Consider the following 20,451-nt stretch of genomic DNA (forward strand, 5'->3'; position numbering starts at 1 on the left):
TCATAAAGTATGTTTCAAAGATGAAATCACATTACATTCTTGGGAAATTTTTATTACTAATTTAAAATGCATACAGGGTAACTGCAGTAGTATCTGCAGGTGGATATGGGAAATAAGAGAAAAGGAATTCTTAGGAAATTTCTACATCTTATCTTGAGAACCTCTAAAGCTCCCTCTGCTGTCAACTAATTTAAGTGAAGGAGAAAAATGTAGACCTGTTTTCTTTTGGGAGGTAATAAGATATGTGAGATAAAGGAAGAAGTTGACAATGCTACAATTGAAATTGAAACTACAGCTGACAATCACTAATTTTGTATTTCAAAATAGCAGTGAGAGAGGATTTTGAATATTTACAACTCCAGGAAATGATAAATGTTTGAGGTGATGGATACACCAACTAGAAATAAACATATATACACAAAAGGGGGTAGGGAGAGATTCTGACAGCAGGGGCAAAGTCTAACTGATCACTAACTTCCCTAATAAGCCTGTGGTGAAGCACAAATGACACGTGCAGGAATTTTCAGGTGTTTAGGGTTCTCGGGTCCACTCTGAGAATGAAAGCACAGGCAGACTCCAGAAGCAGAGGTTGTAAAGATTTTATTTGTAGAGAAGAGAAGAGAAAGACTACATAGTGGGGTATGCAGGGGGGCCCAGAAACTGGTGGTCCTGTGAGCAAGGGTGGGGATTGGGTTTTATAGCCTTTTTGTGCATTGCCTGAGGGCAGAGATGTCTTTCAGATGCAGACAGTCATTTCCTGGGAAGGAGAAGTGTCTCCTTGACCTCCTGCGGTCCATCCTTCAAGTTCCCCCTCTCAGTGACCACCCTAATTTTTGTTAAGAATAAGGACGACAAAGTCTGTTCAGTAACTGCTTCCTGCTGACAGGGGGTAATGAAGGGGTCCACAGCATCAGGGCTAACCACAAGAGGCATTTGTAGTTTGATGGATTCTAGATGAGAAGAAACAAACTTGACAAGTAAGTTTAAAATGCAAGGCCCAAACACAGCAAGAGAATAATGGCAACTATAGAACCCAGAAAGGGTAGGAACCAAGTCCTGGAGGGGAGCTAGGATTTTATTTGGTCCCTTATCTGTGTAGAAACCTGAGTTTCAAGATTGTTCCTGGAGCCACTTAGCCTGTTGGAGATGTGATCTACATGTTCCTCTACAATGCCTGAAGTGTTTATATATGTGCAACAGGAAGTATTGGCCATAGCACATACCCTTCCTTGTTTAGCCAAAAGAAACTCTAGGGCTAGGTGGTGGGCCATGACCATACAGGCAAGGGACAACAAAGACCTTTGCATGTCCTTAATGGCAAGGCCTACCTGTTCTGAGGTGCCCTCTACCACTTTGGTTAGATTTTTTGCAGTTACATGATTGGCAATCACCCATAGCTAATTCCAACTAGGGCTGCAATTAATGCTGTTATCCCTAAAACTATTAGAGCAACCTCCCTCTTATCTCTATGGGAAATTGTTCCTGTTGTAGTTAGTATTCCGTTTTTTTTTGTTTTTGTTTTTGTTTTTTACAAATGGCTGTATGAGCATTCAGGATCGGAAAGCATACTTAGAATCAATATAGATGTTGACTCTCGGCTTCTGTTAGGGCCATTAATTCTGCCAACTGAGCACTTGTATTAGGAGGAAGAGGACCTGATTTGAGGGTGCCAAATTCTGTTACAACTGCAAACCCTGCATGTCTGACAACATTTTTGACAAAGGAACTGCCATCAGTTTATAATTCTAGATCTGACTTTTTAAAGGCTAATCAGTTAAGTCAGGTTGGGCAGCATAATTTTCCATAAGTACCTCCTCATATGAGGGTTCAGGATTTCCCTCTGCCTCTGGTAGAAGGGATGCAGGATTTAGGCTCTGACAGGTCCTTAAAGTTATTTCTGTCCCTCCTAGAAGCTGGGTCTGGAATTTAAGCAGATGGCTGTCAGATAGCCAAATTTCTCCTTTTGAGTTTAAAGTTCTCCCTAGGTTGTGTGGGGTATAAACCATTAGGAAGCAGTTTAGGATAAGTTTTTGAGCTTCAGGCACTAGAATGCTTACTGCAGCGACTGTTCAAAGACATCCTGGCCATCCCTTGGCTACTTGATCTAATTCTTTGCTTAAGTAGCCTACAGGCTGGGGAGTGATGCCCCAAAGCTGAGTCATGACACCCAAGGCCAGTCTACCCTTTTCATAGACATATAATTGAAACTTGTCTTGTACTAGGAGACCAGTGCTGGAGCTGTCATAAGGGGCTATTTAAACTTGTGGAATGCATTTTCTGACTTGTCATCCCATTCAATAAAGGGCTGGGTATCCTTCTGTACTTGCTTAAGGATTTGATATAAGGGCCTGGCTAGGTCTGCATATCCCAGGATCCAAACTCTACAGTATCCCATTGCCCCCAAAAGGCCCTCAATTGCTTTAGAGTTTTAGTTAAAGGAAACATCAGGATTGGAAGGATTCTATCTTCTCCTAGAGCCCTCATTTCTTTCTCCAGGACAAGACCTAAATATGTAACCCTAGACTGACACAATTGGGCTTTTTTTTTTTAATAGAGATTTTATATCCTCTATCTGCTAAGAAGTTTAATAAGGATTTAGTGGCTTGTAAAATGACAGGCTCAGTTGGTGTGAAATAACAGAGCCAATTCCAGTAGTTTGACTTTCTATCAGAACAGCAACCTTCTAACTAAGTTGCTTTTAGAATGGGAGTTACATATTTCTGTGAAATTGAGATTAATGCAAAAAGCATTAGGAATTAAAATGAATGAGTATTCCAATTAAAAACAGTGCAGGAGGTCATCTACATATTGTAGCAAGTAGCTTGTGGATACTGCCACTCTGCCAAGTCTTGGGTTAGAGACAACCCAAAGAAATGTGGGCTGTCTCTGAATCCCTGGGGGAGGACAGTTCAGGTGACCTGTCCAGACTTTTTTGTGGGGTACTCAAAGGCAAAGATAGGTTGACTTTTAGGATGTAAGGGAATGCAAAAGAAGACATCCTCAAGTCCAGGACAGAGTAGTAACCAGTACCAAGGAGGCATTTGGGCTAAAAGTGTATAGGGATTTGGAACTACAGGGTGGAAAGGCACTACTGCTTCATTGATCAGGCGGAGATCCTGGACTAGCCTCCATTTGTTAGGTCCCTTCCTGACACCAAGAATAGGAGTATTAAATGGGCTGGAACATTCAATTAGCAGTTTCTGTCTCTTTAAGTTTTTAATTATGAGAATTAGCCCCTCCTTAATTTCTGACTTTAAAGGATATTGTTTTTGATGGGGGAATGTTAGGTTACAAATGTTAGGGTACCTTTGAGGCTTGCAGCCCACTCAGCCTGAAACCGGCCATGGTTAACATGACCCAAGCCACCACTTACTGGAACTAAGGGGGGTGGGATGGTTTCTGGGAACAGGGACTGTTTCTGGTTAATCTTGCTAAAACAGTATGTGAGTCAATGAGTTAAGACACCTGGTGTTTACCAAATTCCTGATAAATAATCTTCAAGTAATCTTGCCCCACCACCAAGATGTGGGTGATATCAGAAATATGTGACCCCAGGGACCATAAAAATTGCTGTGTGACCGTGACTAATGTCTAAAAAATATAAAAGCAGCCTGAACTTTGTATTCGGGGTCCGTGTTGAAACCCACTGTGTCGGGCGGATACCCGGACCCCAGCTGGCTGGAAATAAACCTCGCTTTGTGGCTTACATTATCGTGAGTGTCTTTTGTTCCTCTGAGGGGTGGTCAACTTTGGACCCCAACATCTGGAGGTCCCACCGAGATCTCAGCCCCTCCCTGAGAGGAACAAATGGCCTCCAATACTGAGGTTTAGTTGAGAAAGACCGCGGAAGGAGGATTGGCCACCTCCGTTTGGAGGGACTTAGAGTCCCCGTCTGAATTTGGTTGAGAATTCTCATTGAGTGGAAGGAAAGGGTTACAGCCCTGGAGGCTTCACTATTGGAAGTCATGGGAGACATCCCCAACAGTCAGGAACTGCACCAGCGTCCTCAATGGATGCCATTTGGGCGGTCTTTGGGTAAGGATCCTGAATCTGGTGTGAATGGAATTGCACCTGTGAGAGTAGTCTGGTTGACTGGCCAGTACTTGTGTATGTTGGAGAGTCCTGTGCAAATTTGTTTGTCTGCTGGAATTGTCTCTTTTGTTCTTTGCTGTCTCCTCTGTCCCTCTCTCCTGATCATCATGGGACAGGCTCAGGTAACTCCTAAGACCCTTCTTCTGAGTCATTTTTCAGAAATCTGTGCTAAGGGACACAATTATGGCATGAAAATTAAGAAAGGTAAGTTTGACACCCTTTGCTTAGCAGAATGGCCAACCTTTAATGTAGGCTGGCCTCCTCAAGGTACCTTCTCCTTGGACACGATTAAGAAGGTCCGAGATGTCATTAATAGACCCGGTCTTCATGGCCACCCTGATCAATATCCCTACGTCCTTATGTGGCAGACTTTAGTAGAAGACCCCCCTTCCTGGCTGCAACCATTTATCCATGGAGCACCTACAGACTGGCCCGCAATACTGGCTGTGTCGGGGAACACCCCCACTCCCGTTAATTCCCCTAAGAAGCCTATTCTGTAGGAAGACCCAACTCTCCACCCATCCTTGATAGACTTAGATTGTGAAGTAAATCCCCTGCCATATGCCGCTGCCATGCCACTCCAGCCAGAGGCAGATGGCTCCTCTGAGCCTCCCCACTTGTCAGCCTCCCCATCTGCACCCTCTGCCCCGGTCTCTGGACCGGCGAGGGGACTCAGGCCCCATAGGCAGCGAGAAGAAACCCCAGAGGAGGAGCCCTCCTCCACTTCCACCAGGCCCCCCATCCTCCTGGTGCGGGCCCTGGGTGGTGCTGGTCCTGATGGGGGATGCACCTATCAGTATTGGCCTTTTTCAAGTAGTGACCTGTACAACTGGAAAGCCCAGAATCCTCCTTTTTCTGAGGACCCTAGAGGCCTGACTGATCTGTTCAAGTCCATTTTGCATACTCACAGTCCCACATGGGATGACTGTCAGCAGCTCCTTAAGACTCTATTCACCACCGAGAAACGGGAGCAGATTCTCACTGAAGCCAGAAAGAATGTCCCCGGAAACAATGGGTGACCGACCACCCTGCCAAACCTGATTGATGATTGTTTTCCTTTAAACAGACCCAACTGGGACTATGGGACTGCAGAAGGTAGGGAGCGTCTCCGGGTCTACTGCCAGACTCTTATGGTAGGCCTCTAGGCAGCAGCCTGCCGTCCTACCAATTTGGCTAAGGTAAAGGCAATAATGCAGGGGGAAAATGAAAGCCTGGCTGTGTTCCTTGAGAGTCTTTACAATGCATACAGACAGTATATCCCCCTAGACCCACTAGCAGAGGTGAATCAGTCAGCTGTGATAATGTCCTTCATAAATCAGGCTGCCCCTGATATTAGGAAGAAACTGTATAAGCAGGAAGGGCTTGGGGAGATGACTACCTGGGATCTGATGAAAGTAGCTGAAAGGGTTTTTAACACCCAAGAAACCCTGGAAGAACGAGAGGATAGAATCAGGAAGGAGAATCAGGAACTACAAGAAAGGATTCGGAAGGAGGACAGGGAACACCAGAGTAAGGAAAACAAGAAACAGCAAAAAGAGATGGCTAAGACACACACTCACACACACACCCACACACACCCACACCCACCCCCCCCACAAACCCACACCCACACCCACCACCCCCAACACACACACCCACACACACCCACCCACACACACACCCCCCCACACACACCCACACCCACACCCACCACCCCCAACACACACACACACACACACACACACACACACCTCCACACACACCCCCCCCCCACACACACACCAACACCCACCCCCCCACCCCCCCACAAAAAAAAAAAAAAAAAAAAAAAAAAAAGAGATGGCTAAGATATTGCTAACAGGAGTCCAGGGTCTGGCTGGACCGAGTTCTGGAAAGACCGGCCCCACAAGTCCCCGAAGAGATCGACCCAGGCTAGACCAGGGACAATGTGCCTATTGTAAGGAATATGGACACTGGAAGAAGGAATGTCCCAAACTCCAGGGTCACCTGGGACCAAATAGCAGGCCCAATAATGACGCCTGGGTCCTGTTAGCTGGAATGGACAGTGACTAGAGGGCACGGGACTCGGACCCCCTCCCTGAATCTTGGGTAACCATATATGTGGAGGGGAAGCCCGTGAGATGCATTGTGGACACAGGGGTCCAATATTCAGTCCTTAATAAACCTACTGAGCCACTGTCCCAGAAAATTAGCCTTGTGCAGGGAGCCACTGGATCCAAGGCATATCAATGGACTAGCAAACGTCAGGTGGATTTGGGCCGACATCAGGTGACCCATTCCTTTCTGGTCATTCCTGAGTGCCCTGCCCCCCTTCTGGGATGTGATCTGCTAAGGTGAGGGCTCACATTCACTTTGAGCTGGACGGTATCAAAGTGACAGATGGACAAGGACAGCCCCTCCAAGTCTTGACCATGTCTCTTGAGGATGAACATCACTTGTTCTCCTTGCGGGACCCTCCCCCGAAACCTATTGAGTGGTCCCCTGAAATGGCTTATTGGATTCAAACCTACCCCAAGGCTTGGGCAGAAATAGCAGGTGTGGGGCTGGTGGAACATCAAGCCCCGGTAATAGTAGAGATCAAGGCTTCGGCTCAGCCCATCCAAGTCCGTCAGTATCCCATGTCTTCTGAGGCATGGAGGGGGATTGCCTCACATAAACCGTCTCCTGGAGGCTGGAATATTACGGCCCTGCCGTTCTGCTTGGAACACTCCACTTCTCCCCGTTAAGAAACCCGGGGGGAAAAGACTATAGGCCAGTCCAAGATTTAAGGGAAGTAAACAAGAGGGTTGAGGACATCCACCCCACAGTCCCCAACCCCTATACCTTGCTGAGCCATTTTCCCCCCTCCCATGTTTGGTATACCACTTTGGACTTGAAAGATGCTTTTTTTAGCATAGTCCTGGCACCCAATAGTCAACACATTTTTGCCTTCAAATGGCATGATGAAAATACGGGAACCCCCGGACAGCTAACATGGACTAGACTTCCTCAAGGTTTCAAAAACTCCCCTACTCTGTTCAATGAGGCTCTTAATCAGGATCTGGACTCATATTGCTGGAGCCACAGTTCCGTCACACTTTTGCAGTATGTAGATGACTTGCTTCTGGCAGCTGCATCTGAAGCTGAGTGCTGGCAAGCCACTGGAGACCTCCTCCAGGAGCTGGGGAAGTTGGGCTATCAGGCCAGTGCAAAGAAGGCTCAAATTTGTAGACAAACAGTCACCTACCTGGGGTATGAACTAAAAGAGGGAACCAGATAGTTAACGAATGCTATGAAAGAAACTATTCTCAGACTCCCCGTCCCCACCTCGGCTCGAGAAGTCCGCGAGTTCCTGGGGACGGCGGGCTACTGCCGGCTGTGGATATTGGGGTATGCTGAACTGGCAAAACCCTTATATGAGGCAACTAAGGACAAGGCCCCTTGGACCTGGGGGCCAGATCAACAAAAGGCCTTTAAGGAGCTCAAGACCGCCCTCCTGAGAGCCCCAGCCCTGGTGCTGCCAGACCCTCTAAAGCCCTTCACCCTCTTTGTAGATGAAAGAAGGGGGATAGCAAAAGGGGTACTAATGCAGTACCTAGGGCCCTGGAAGCAGCCAGTTGCTTATCTATCCAAAAGGTTAGACCCAGTTGCAGCAGGCTGGCCCCCATGCCTGCAGATCATAGCGGCAGTTGCCCTAATGGTAAAGGACGCAGATAAGCTCACTTTTGGGCAACATCTGAAGGTGGTAACCCCCCATGCAGTGGAGGGGGTCCTAAAGCACCCTCCAGGTAGATGGATGACCAATGTCCGACTGACTCATTACCAAGGGCTCTTGCTGGATGCTCCCCGAATCCTCTTCTCCGACCCGGTTTCTCTAAATCTGGCCACCTTGCTGCCAAATCCGGACCTGGAAGCTCCTCTACATGACTGTCAGGAGATTATAGCTGAAATCACCCAAGTGCGCCCCGATCTCCAGGACTCAACCCTACCCAACAGTGAGCTGGTATGGTATACAGATGGGAGTAGTTTCATTTCGGATGGGGTGCGTAAGGTGGGCGCAGCGGTGGTAGACCAAGATGGGAACATAATTTGGAGTGCCCCGCTGCCCCCAGGGACCTCAGCCCAGAAGGCCGAACTGATCGCGCTGGCAGAGGCACTTGAGCGGGCTGAGGGAAAACGAGTGACTGTTTATACCGACAGCTGTTATGCTTTCAGCACCATCCATGTACATGGTGCCATCTACTGGGAAAGGGATTTCATTACAGTGGAAGGAAAGGAGCTACGTAACCTCCCGGAGATCCAGAGACTACTGACTGCGGTGCAGAAGCCCCAAGCTGAACCCGGAAAATGGCATCGTCCCAGGGGATTAGGTATGGGTAAAGAGGCACAGAGCCTGCACTCTGGAAGAAAGATGGAAAGGCCCTTACCTGGTCATTCTGGTTACCCCCACTGCTCTTAAGGTTGACGGCATTGGGCCTTGAGTCCATCACTCCCATGTGCATCAAGCCAATCATCAGGAACAGAAAGAGGCTAGAGAGTGGACCATGCGGTGGCACCCAGATAACCCATTGAAGCTGAAGCTTTTGCGACTCTGGGAACATTCAGAGTCTTCAGGAGCAGCCACGGATGGGTTGGCTGGTCGCTCTGATCTTGCTCAATGCCTAGAGCAGGAGCCTCACAGAAACAAACCGTCACCAGCCCTATAAGCAAACCTGGATACTCACTGATGGGGAGACTTATACCACCCTTAACGAGACTACTCGCACTGCCCCCATAGGAACTTGGTGGCCGGAGCTTCAATTCTGCTTCAGAGACATTAATCCTGCCTACAAGTCTACTGCCCCGGAGTCAGCCCGACATTATGGTTTTTATGCTTGCCCCGGCCACAAAAAGAACAAGGACTATGGGGGGATACAATACTCCTTCTGTAAGTCATGGACATGTGTCACATCCAATGATGGTGAATGGAAGTGGGGGATATCAAAACCGGACCTAGTCAAATTTGCCGTTGTAAACGGAGTACCCTGGGGGCACAGAATTCCGTCACCCATCCATGAATGCCAGCCCACAGATACAGATAGAATCAAGGTCACCTTCACTGACAGTGGCAAAGAGGACACCCCCAGGTGGATACAAGGCAAGGTGTGGGGACTTGTGTTTTATAAATATGGTGGACATTCTGGTTCGACCGTAGTAATCAGATTAAAAGTTGAGCCCATGGGGCCACCATCCAAAATGGTAGGCCCCAACAAAGTACTTAAGCCGTCCTATGTAGAGCCACCTCTCTGACCTCGCACAACCCCAGTCCCTACCCGGCCTCACACAAAGGCTAGTATTAAAACTCCTAGACCATTAGGCACTGGCCCTCCCTTGGTGAAGCCCAGTCTCATGACCAGGTCCACAGACCCCCTCTGGAATCTGGTAAATGCTGCATTCCTAACATTGAACCACACCAACCCTAATATGACTACCTCCTGCTGGCTGTGCTATGATGTGAGGCCCCCATTCTATGAGGCAATAGGGCTAGATGTCACCTATGATATCTCGACTAGTGAAAACCCCACTCAATGTTCCTGGGGAGACTGTAAGAGAGGTCTGACCATACAACAAGTGAGCAGCCAAGGAACCTGCTTAGGGAAGGTGCCGGTGGGAAAACAGGACCTATGTGCTGTTGTAGAAAACAACCCCACCTGGGGCGATGGTATTAAGTGGGCAATTCCAAAAGGCAATGGATGGTGGATATGCTCACAGTCCGGGCTCACCCCTTGCCTATCAACTAATGTGTTTAACGGCTCTAAAGAATTCTGTGTCCTAGTGGCTGCGCTGCCCCGCATCACCTATCATTCTGAGGAGAGCCTATATTCATACTGGAATACAGGAACAGGTGAGAGAAAGAAGAGAGAGCCTATTTCTGCATTAACCATTGCTACCCTACTTAGCCTAGGGGTGGCTGGGGCAGGAACTGGCATAGCCTCCCTGGCTACTTAACATAAAGGGATGTCCTCACTGCACGCGGCCATAGACAAGGATATAGAGAGGATAGAAGCCTCCATTAGTCACCTAGAAAAATCCCTTACCTCTCTATCTGAGGTAGTGCTTCAGAACCGATGGGGCCTAGACTTATTGTTCCTTCAGCAGGGGGGAATATGTGCCACCTTAGGGGAGGAATGTTGTTTTTATGCTGACCATTCAGGGGTAGTTAGGGAGTCTATGTCTAAAGTGAGGGAAGGACTGGCAAAAAGGAAACGGGAAAGGGAAGCCCAAGAAAATTGGCTCGAAGCTTGGTTCAATAGGTCCCCCTGGTTCACTACCTTGGTCTCTACCCTGGTGGGCCCTCTGGTCATACTACTGCTTATCTTAACCTTTGGTCCTTGTATTCTGAATAAGCTAGTGACCTTCATGAGAGATCAAATTAGTACAGTCCAACTAATGGTCCTGAAACAGCAATATGAACAGTTACCTAGCCCTGAGGATGTTTACGCTCGTCGCCCAGATGAGCATGATTCCTCATTATGAACAACTAAAGGGGGGAATGTTAGGTTACAAATGTTAGGGTACCTTTGAGGCTTGCAGCCCACTCAGCCTGAAACCAGCCATGGTTAACATGACCCAAGCCATCACTTACTGGAACTAAGGGGGGGTGGGATGGTTTCTGGGAACAGGGACTGTTTCTGGTTAATCTTGCTAAAACAGTATGTGAGTCAATGAGTTAAGACACCTGGTGTTTACCAAATTCCTGATAAATAATCTTCAAGTAATCTTGCCCCACCACCAAGATGTGGGTGATATCAGAAATATGTGACCCCAGGGACCATAAAAATTGCTGTGTGACCGTGACTAATGTCTAAAAAATATAAAAGCAGCCTGAACTTTGTATTCGGGGTCCGTGTTGAAACCCACAGTGTCGGGCAGATACCTGGACCCCAGCTGGCTGGAAATAAACCTCGCTTTGTGGCTTACATTATCGTGAGTGTCTTTTGTTCCTCTGAGGGGTGGTCAACTTCGGACTCCAACAGAAACCAGGAGGGGTCCTTGAGATGAATTAGGACTAGGACCACTGTTCATGCCCATCCCACAGTATGTCCACCTGTCCACACCGTGGGGTCTACTTGTTCCTCTATCAGGGCAAGCAAAAGTACTCTCCTAGGGGTAAAAGAGCTGTACCCCCAGTTTAAATAGAAGGTCTCCCCCTAGCAGAGGAGAGGGGTTTCTGGGATAATTAAAAAGGAGTGACAGAAATGGGAATCTCCCCAGGAGCAGGCTAAAGGCTGAGTGAAATAACGCTCTAGGGGCTGGCCTGATATGCCTCGAACAGTAAATTTCTTGGAGGACCTGGGTCCGGGAGGGAAAGGAATTGCTGATCCAGTATTGATAAGGAGGTTGACCTTGTGCTTTTCGATGGTAAGTATAACCCCAGGCTCCTCTGCTTTTATGGTGGTTACAGGAGCCTGGATGGGAGGCCCAAGGACCCATTATTGGGTGGGAGGCTCTGGCCTCAGTTCCCTTGGGAACTAAGGACAGTGTCCCTTCCAATGTTTACCCTGACAAATGGGGGAGGTCCTGGAGGTAGCTTTCTCTTGGGGCACTCCTTCCTAAAATGGTCTGCCTGTCCACATTAAAAGCATGTCCTCAGGTTTGGACTTTGCCCTGGGGAAGCCTCTCTGAGCACTATTATCAGAGCCTCCTGTCGTTTATCCTTTCTCTTTTCCTTTTCCAGGTTCTTTTCTAAGTCCCTATTATAGTATACAGACGTGGCTACATGGACCAATTGGTCTAGATCTCTGCTCCCTTCAGCCACCAGGTTTTGAAGCTTTTTATGGTTATCTGGTGCTTGTTAGGAATTTATCTTTTAGGACAATTTCCTCTCCTGTGACTCTGGCACAATGTTGGTATGCTTTTGTAAACATCCTTAAGTCTCTGTAGGAAAGCTACTGGGGCTTCTAAGGGTCCTTGCTGTACAGCTGTGACTTAGGAGTAATTAAGGGGTTTTACCTTGGCTCTCCTTAGATCCTCAAGAATGCAGGGTCCCACTTAGGGTCATACCTAGGTACTGCCTGATTTCCTGTCAGATTTGGCAATTGGGGTTCCCTTTTAGGTATCCAGTGTCTTTGTCTTTCTACTCCCTCCCCCTCCTCTTCCTGTAAGGGCCCAGTCTGAGATTAGCCTGTAGGGCCACATTTATCTAAGTGATTATCGTCCCCAGCTTTCACTGCCTGATCTAGTACCCACTGTTTCTCCAGAGCAATAAGGGTCTGAGATAGCAATAGCATTACATCTTTCCAGCTCATTTAAAGTTTTGGCTGACTTCTCTGAATGCCTGGATGTAGTAACCTGGATTTTCTGTGTAATTTCCTAAATCCTTTTTTTACTTAAGTTCACTCACTCTAAAAGGAACGTGAGCCTCATCTCCTCAAGGAATTAACTGGAGGGGGTAGAGTCCGGTGTGTGAGGTAGCTTGGGTAAGGGGGGAAAGGGGGAGCTGATGGAGCATCAGATGGGTTCTTTGGTTCCTCAAGGGAGTTTGGTGGCTTTTTGCAAAGGGTCACCATGGTCTGGGTATCTAGCCTGCATTTGCTCAGCCATTCTGGGTGGTCTCTTAGGAAAAAGAACAGTAGAACATATGGAACTTCAGTCCACTTCCCTCCTTTTTATAGAACATGTAACTGAAGAATGGTATAATTAATGCTCCCTCCTTCTGGCCATCTTTCCTCATCTCCCAGAGGATACTGTGGCCAAGCCTGGGTGCAGTAAAACTTGAGTTGCTTTTGCTGAAGACATTCTGGATCAGTCTTTCCAATGTTTTAATAAGCAGGCAAGGGGGGATCCTTCCTTGATCCTTGAGGCTTGATTCCCCATCTAAAAAGGGAAATAAGGGACAATTGGTCACCTTAACATAGGTTTCTCCTTTTAACTAAGTGTCTCCAGATGAGGAGAAACTCTACATGGGAGAGTGCATCCCTCTCCCTTGCTCTCCTGCCACTGCCACCTGTGGCTAAGGTTGTGCAGGACATTTAGGTTTTCTGGTTGTATACACTGCACCCCCCCCCTCAAAGCCCCTGACCAATTTTTTTGTCTGTTTATTTTGACTTGCCTGTTTGTCCTGTGACCCAGGTACCTGGCTCTCCTCTACCAACTGAAGGCTTGTAATTAAAAAAAAAAAACAAAAAAACTCTATCAAAGTAACCAAGAGGGCTTGCATGGCCAGGGGGAGGACCTCTGCAGAGGCGTGGACAGGGACTCCTGATGAAGTAGACTTTTGTCCACCTATATATCCTGTGAGGCATATAGGCTTTTTATGAAAAGGAGAGGGAGCATCTGAAGGCATTTGCTGTGGTAAGGTGCAAAAATGGCAAAAATGGAGAAGACCCTGAGGTCTCTGCCTTTTAACTGTGTTTTTTTTTCTTTTCCTGAGGGCAGGCTGTAGAACCTGTTTAACTAGTTTAACCAGATGCCTGACAAAGGCAGTTAAGCTCAAGTTAGAGACTAGCACTTTCTGGTGCCTGCAGGGATTTTCCCCAAACTCCCTGAAGAAGGAAGCCCACTGCTGTTTACAGCAAAGGGAGGGAGGGGGACACTCATCCTGAACTACTTGGGAAAAAGGAAGAAGCTGAGGATTGGGGAAAAAGTTTCCAGTCTCAACGCATGAGGGATTATTGATCATCCCTGCTGTCCAGGTCGATTCTGCCCAAGGGCAGTACTGGAGCACTGGAAGTGAAGGGTGACTTCCACTCTCGGGCCAAGTTTGAATGGGTCAGTCATGAAATTGGTATGCCAAAATGCAAAATCATTTAGCATAAAATAACTATAAATGGTTAGGATTTAATATAAGAAAAATTAAGAACTAAAATATATTTAATAAACTTCACTGGGACAAAAAGCTACACACCACACTGTTAATCTACTTAGTTTCAATATTAAGGTTTATTTTTCTTCCAGGGTGAGGTCAAGTAACAGTTTAAATAATTATCAGGATGCATAAATGAACATCTACTCAGATAAAACATTACTGCTTACAAGTGGCTATCTAAGAAATAGTTTCCATGTAATAAATATATGTTATGTTTAACAGGTACCATCTTGAGAGCAGAAAAACTGTTTTTTTAAACCAATAAATAAATTACATTCAAACAAACAAGGTGTTTATATCTGAAGTATGACATATCCTTAAATGTTTTCTTCATGTTAGCACCCAAACTTACAACTGTCTAGAAAGAATCTTCTAAAATATAACTCCTACCTTAAGTCATAAAAATAATGGTCAAGAAAAAAAGTCAATTGAAGACAAAATTTATAATTTATATTCTTAATTCCCCATTCAATAAAATATCAATTGCCAATTCATTAAAAGTAAATGAACTGCATATATGCAATCTGTTAGTGCTGAAAATCTGAAATATATATATATTTAAAAGTCAGTCTTTCTGACAGTATTTAAAATATTGCATCTCTGGTGGCAAATCTGAAAACTATGAAGCATTTTATTTCCTTAGTTTTCATACTTTTACCCCATCCCTACCCCTTTTTATCCTTTAACATTCGTCCAGCATTTTTTTTTTTTTGTAAATACCCTTACTTATATCCCCACACAAAACACTGATAATACTCCTTGGTAAACAAGGAAATCCCAGAATAGTCCAAGCCAACAGCTTTGCTCCCAAAGAGTGGCACAGGCTAAATGATAAGAGAAAAAAAACAATCAATGGCCCTTATTGATGCTGTCAGAATGCTCCTGAGAGTCCATAATGGTTTGAGAATCTGCTGATGTAATCCTCAAAAAGTTTCAACAAATTTTGCAGACAAGTATCAGAGAATAAGTCTTTGATTGATAATTTTTCTATTTATTTCTGCCAAGGCGACTGAAAACACGAAAGCCTTTTCATCAGAGAGGTTAGCATAGATGTCAATTTCCTTTTCCTGTTTCTCTGTTAAAAGAAAAAGGGAAAGCTTAATATAAAAGCAAGAAATAATGTATTCTTTATATAACCTTAAAACTTTTAAGTATTTCTTTAAATGACAATAAATATTATGCCCACTATAATATACAATGTTATGCTACTAAACTGAAAAAAGTAATTTAAATTTTAATTACAAAAAAGAGCTAATAAAATGAAGACCTAATGGAGACTATATGTGTATGTGTATATACATATATATTTTTTCTATACACACACAGTCTAATAGCCATATAATTTCTGTAAGAATCTCATTTACTTATTTTTCATCACTTGTATAAATTGTCTCAAAATTAATCTTCTCACCCAAAAAGATGGTCCCTTTTTGAATATTAATCATGTTCAGAACTTCCTATGATATCATGAGCAAGTTAAAACTACAATTAACATATTGATGTGTATTCTTTCAAATTATTTTTTTAGACTTTACCATGATTCTATTTTTTTGTTTTCTTTAAATTTGTTGACAATTTTATCAAAGTTAAACACACATATAAAATTTAGCCAAATCATTTTTACAAAATCTGTTACAAAAAATAGAAGTCCATTCTGCATCTCTCCATGCCCATTTCCTATTCTCTGATACAACTATGTAAGTAATGTTAAGAATGCTACTTCTTGGTTTTGGACATTATTCACTTTCTGCCATGGAAAATTAGGATTTTGTTTTCCTCATTTCAAACATTCTGCACGTCCCTGGCCCGCTCACACTTTCAGTAAATCAATGTTCAGTGTTACATTGTTATAACTACGTGAGTGAGCCTACTTTTCCTGCACATTGTTTTCCCTGAAGTGATTCTCTTTTCATTAGTTTTCATTTCTAATTCAACTCAAACTCTCTCCCAGTTTTTATTCTTTTTTCAGGATGTTTATACATATTAGATACTAGTTTTATCTTCTTGAAGAAATCTTTCCAAGTCTTCTAACCTGTTCCTCTGAAATGATTGATCTCTAGGCCTACTGCACAATTATCATCTTGTGATCCTTAATTCAACACCATGCTGAAGATTCTCCTCATCTCCCTCTTGACTTGGATCCTAGTATTATTTCTTAATTTGCTTCTTCATTCTGGTGGCATGTAACTTGAAGTAGCTTCCTGAGAAAGGGATCATGGGTAGCACAATTTTTAAGACCCTGAGTATCAGAAAGCATCATTAGTCTATTTTAACATTAAGTTGTAGTGTGGTTGAGAAAAGACTTACAGATTTTTCCCCTTAGAATTGTTAAGACTGTCTTATCACTACTGGTGTCACTGTTGACAAAACTTTTTTCAAGGTTATTTTTAAAATTATTGCTAAATTTACATACAGTGAAATATATAGATCCTTTAAGTGAAACTGGATGAGTTCTGACAGATGTATACAGCCATGTAACCCACACCTCAATCGAGACACAGAAAATGGGTTGGTAGTATCTCAAGTGGTAGAGAGCCTGCATAGCAAGTTCCAGGCCCTGAGTTCAACCCCAGGTACAACCCCACCCCACCCCTGCACCCTCCCCACCAGCAAAAAAAAAATAAGAAAGATACAGAAAATTTTCTTCACTCCAGAAAGTTTCTTTTTTGGGTGGGAGGGCAGTACTGGAATTTGAACTCAGGGCCTTATGCTTGCTAGGCAGGTGCTCCACAACTTGAGGTATCCCTCCAGCCCCATTTTTTGGTGGTACTAGAATTTGGACTCAGGGCCCCACTTGCTAGGCAGGTGCTCTACACTTGAGCCACTCCCTCAGCCCCTAATCCATGCTGATTTCTATTACCATAAACTCATTTTGCCTTTTCTTAAACTTCATATAAAGAATATTATTCTATAGCATGTATCTAGTATATTCAGTAGTGTATCTAGTACAGCATGTGTTTACTTCTTTCACTCAATATGTTTTAAGAATTCATCAATGTTATTCATATAGCAGTAGTCTGTTCCTCATTAGGTAGTATTCTGTTGCATTAATTCAAATGCCACTTTAATTCTTTTCTTTTTTTCCCCCTGAAATCCTAAAGAATTTTTCTGTAACCAAAGATATATGATGATATGCTTTGGCAAAATTTCTATTTCTAACCATCCACTGGAATGGGAGTTTCAATTCTTTCAGGTTTGGGTAAATTTGTAGAATTATTTCATTGACAACTTTCTTCTCTTCCATCTTCTATGTTCTTTTTCTGAAACTTTAATTACTTTTATATGTTAGGCCTCAGGCTAGTCCTCTAAATTTCTTATCTTTTCCATCCTATTTTTTCATTTCTTTTCCTATTGCTGTATTTTCTGGAATCTTACTTCAGTAATCTTTAGACCTTTTATTAGTTTTTAAAAAATTTCTGTATATTTTTTAATGTTTTAAAGTTCATATTTTGAAATCTACTTTCCAGGTATCTTTTTGACCTCCATAACTGACTTTCAAACATCTTGTTCTTTTTTCATGATTAGTTAGCTTCTTTTGCTAGATATTAATGATATTTTTTTATTTTTTATGCTCCCTGCAAAAACTTGTTCTAATTTATCTTTTTTCTTCTTCTGATGTAGTCTCAGCCTTCCATACTAGAAGCTTTCTTCCAGATATCTGGTTAATTCCCAGTAATATGTTTGTATTTAAAAGTATGAACAACAAAAAAAAGTGTGAACAAACAGGAGCAATGAGGGTGGGAAGTGTGAGCAAAAAAGATGATTAGTCTGACACTAGTAATCAGAACAAAATAGTCTATCTATGCCATTTCTTTGTGAAATCACTCACTAATGACATTATTTTTATTATAGGCTTTTTCTCTTGGGCTCTTCATATTCATGAGAAGAGATTACTTCCAATCTCTCTCTGTTTTCCTTTTGGTGGAACTGGTATTTGAACTCAGGGTTTCGCTTCATGCTTTCACAGCAGGTACTCTACTGCTTGAACCATGCCTCCAATCCACCTCTAATCTCTTTTACCTGGAAGATATAAGCCTGACCAGAGAGCTCAATATTCACCATGTCCAATTTTCACCTAATCTTCCTGAGCTTCCTATAGCATCCCTGCCTTCAACAATGCCTGGTGTTCTCTAGATCAAAAACTCTGCTTTATCTTATTCTTTTCAAAGGATAAACATAGGAGGAAAGGAACTTCACTTTTCCATTTTTTCTACTTCCTATTCTTTTTCAAAATAGAAAATAATAAAGTCAAATCTTTAAAGTTTTGTTTTTAAATGCACCATCAGGTTTTCCTTAATTCACATGTTAAAATAAAGTTAAAGCTTGCTTCAAATTTTTCAAGTGCCTTGAAAGCAGGAATCAATAAAAGCAGAAATAGGGCTGGCAAGTGGCTCAAGTGGTAGAGTGCCTGCCTAGCAAGCGTGAGGCACACACTTAAAAGAAAAGAAAAGAAAACAAAACAAAACTGAAATAAACTAAATAGTTACCCAGCCTTAAGAAGCATTACCAAAGAAGTCTATACTAAAATACATAGACATTTCAAAAGCTCATAGTTTCACATATTATATGGGAAATTAAGGATACTGTATGTCTACTTTAAGGATTGATAAACTACAGTTTGGGTGTCAACTCTCACCCATCCTGTCGAAAAGTCTTACTGAAACATAGCTATGCTCACTCATTTACATATCATTTATAGCTATTTCCAGCTACAATGACAGAGTTGAATAGTTGTGACAGAGAGTGTATGGTCCACAAAACCTAAAATATTTACTTTTTGGCTCTGTACAGAAAAACTTTGCTGATGCCCCAAGTCTACATTAAAATATTCCAGTTTATTCAGGCATGGTGGCGCACACTTATAATCCCAGCACTTGGGAGGCTGAGGCAGGAAGATCGTTGAGTTTGAGGCCAGTCTGGAGTACACAGCAAAATATAGTCTCAAAAAGAAAAAAAAATCTACAAAATTTGCTTTGAGCATTTTGCTGTGATTTTTATCAAACACAAATAAGTTGAAAGAGCTGGGTGCTGGTGGCTCGTGCCTGAATTCCTAGCTACTTAGGAGGCAGAGATCAGGAGGACTGAGGTCCAAAGCCAGCCTAGGCAAACAGTTCTTGAGATCCTATCTCAAAAAAATCCATCAAAAAAAGAGTGGTGGAGTTGCTCAAGGGGTAAGCCCTGAGTTCTAACTCCAGTAACGCAAAATAAATATATAAATAAAATTCAAAGAATTTATCTTGAACTAAGGATGTAACTCAGCGGTACAGCACCTGTCTAGCATGTATAGGCCCTGGGTTTAATCCCAGCATCACAGAGAGGGGAAAAAAAAATTTTTACTATAGAAAAAGTTACTGCCAAATAAATGCTTTTTTTAAGTAATAATGAAATAAAAGTATAAGCCTACACATATAAAGTCCTAGCATAATTCAGACCTCATTTCCTTACCAAAAACAAAGAAAAAAAACCCCAAAACCTACCATTATCTGTTTTCTCATTTCCTCTTACCACTGCATTTGTTCTCTGTACTTTGTTATATTCCCTTTACTTCAACTAAAAAGAATGAAAAGAATGTTCTATTTTCTGGACCAAGCAGTATTTCTTTCATGTCTGTTGACTTTTCTTTACCCAGTTTTCCTCTAAAATACCTTTGACATAGATTTTTCTGGTGATCCCATTGCTAAAGCACATTCAAATTAAGCTAATAAATCAAATCTCAGGAAAAGCATAATAGAAGGAAAGAGAAAAACAGCAAAATTGTCCAGGAAATTAGGAGTACCTAATTGCAGCATTCACAGAATACAGTTAATAATAAATAATAATAAGTAAGCCTTATTTTTCTAATCACACATTATTAAGACATCTTTAAGTTTGATAAAAATCTAGGGACAACTATAGTAGTGAAGTTTTTTCGTCCAGCAGTACTAACTTTGTTCAAATAAAAGCACACAAAGCACAGAAAAATGATGAACAGGTAGAAAATTCTCAGTGTCTCAAATAGTAGAAATTTACATTTATATAGAAAGCACTTGAATACCTAACAATAAATGTCTGAAAAAAAGCCTAAAGTATAACTCTCAAATAATGAAATTATAAATACATTTAACTGAAGATGAAATCATTTTCACAGGTTTCTAAAGAAATATAAAGAGAAATTACCCTTTTTTTCCCCGTAATTACTGCCTTGAAAGTCTCAATTTTAAAAAGACATTCATGGGCATATCGGGGGTGATTATAATATTCTCCCTACTCTTTTACATGTTGAAAATTTCCATTTTTTTTTTTTGGCTGTACTAGGGTTTGAACCCAGGGCTTCACACTTGCTAGGTAAGTGTTCTACCACTTGAGCCACTCATCCAGCCCCCCAATTTTTTTAAAGACATGTAATTCAAAGAAACAACTCAAAGGCTAAAGTTGTAGTTAACAGCTAAAAACAAGTTACTGGTAGACATACTACTTATGAGAAGTAAAGAGAAGACCTACAAGGAGAAACAGAAATATACTTTCAATCAAGAATTCACCTACCTAAGCAAAAG

The 20,451-nt window shown here is 42.9% G+C and overlaps 1 protein-coding gene across 3 annotated transcripts in view; it reads right to left on the reverse strand.

Annotated features, from left to right (window-relative positions):
* Positions 1 to 8,154: 8,154 nt before the first annotated feature.
* The window catches only part of C15H16orf87 (chromosome 15 C16orf87 homolog), a 41,309-nt gene continuing 29,012 nt past the window's right edge, over positions 8,155 to 20,451 (reverse strand). For 2 of the 3 annotated variants that reach the window (XM_074056075.1, XM_020171351.2), the window contains one exon: positions 13,974 to 14,993. In XM_074056075.1, coding sequence (XP_073912176.1) covers positions 14,875 to 14,993 — 119 coding nt within the window. In that variant the 3' untranslated portion in view covers positions 13,974 to 14,874. Of the gene's footprint in view, positions 12,928 to 13,973; positions 14,994 to 20,451 lie in introns of those variants that run through there. The other variant, XM_074056074.1, reaches the window with a different exon arrangement.

The sequence above is a fragment of the Castor canadensis genome, chromosome 15 (genome assembly GCF_047511655.1).
Source record: "Castor canadensis chromosome 15, mCasCan1.hap1v2, whole genome shotgun sequence".
Lineage (NCBI taxonomy): Eukaryota > Metazoa > Chordata > Mammalia > Rodentia > Castoridae > Castor > Castor canadensis.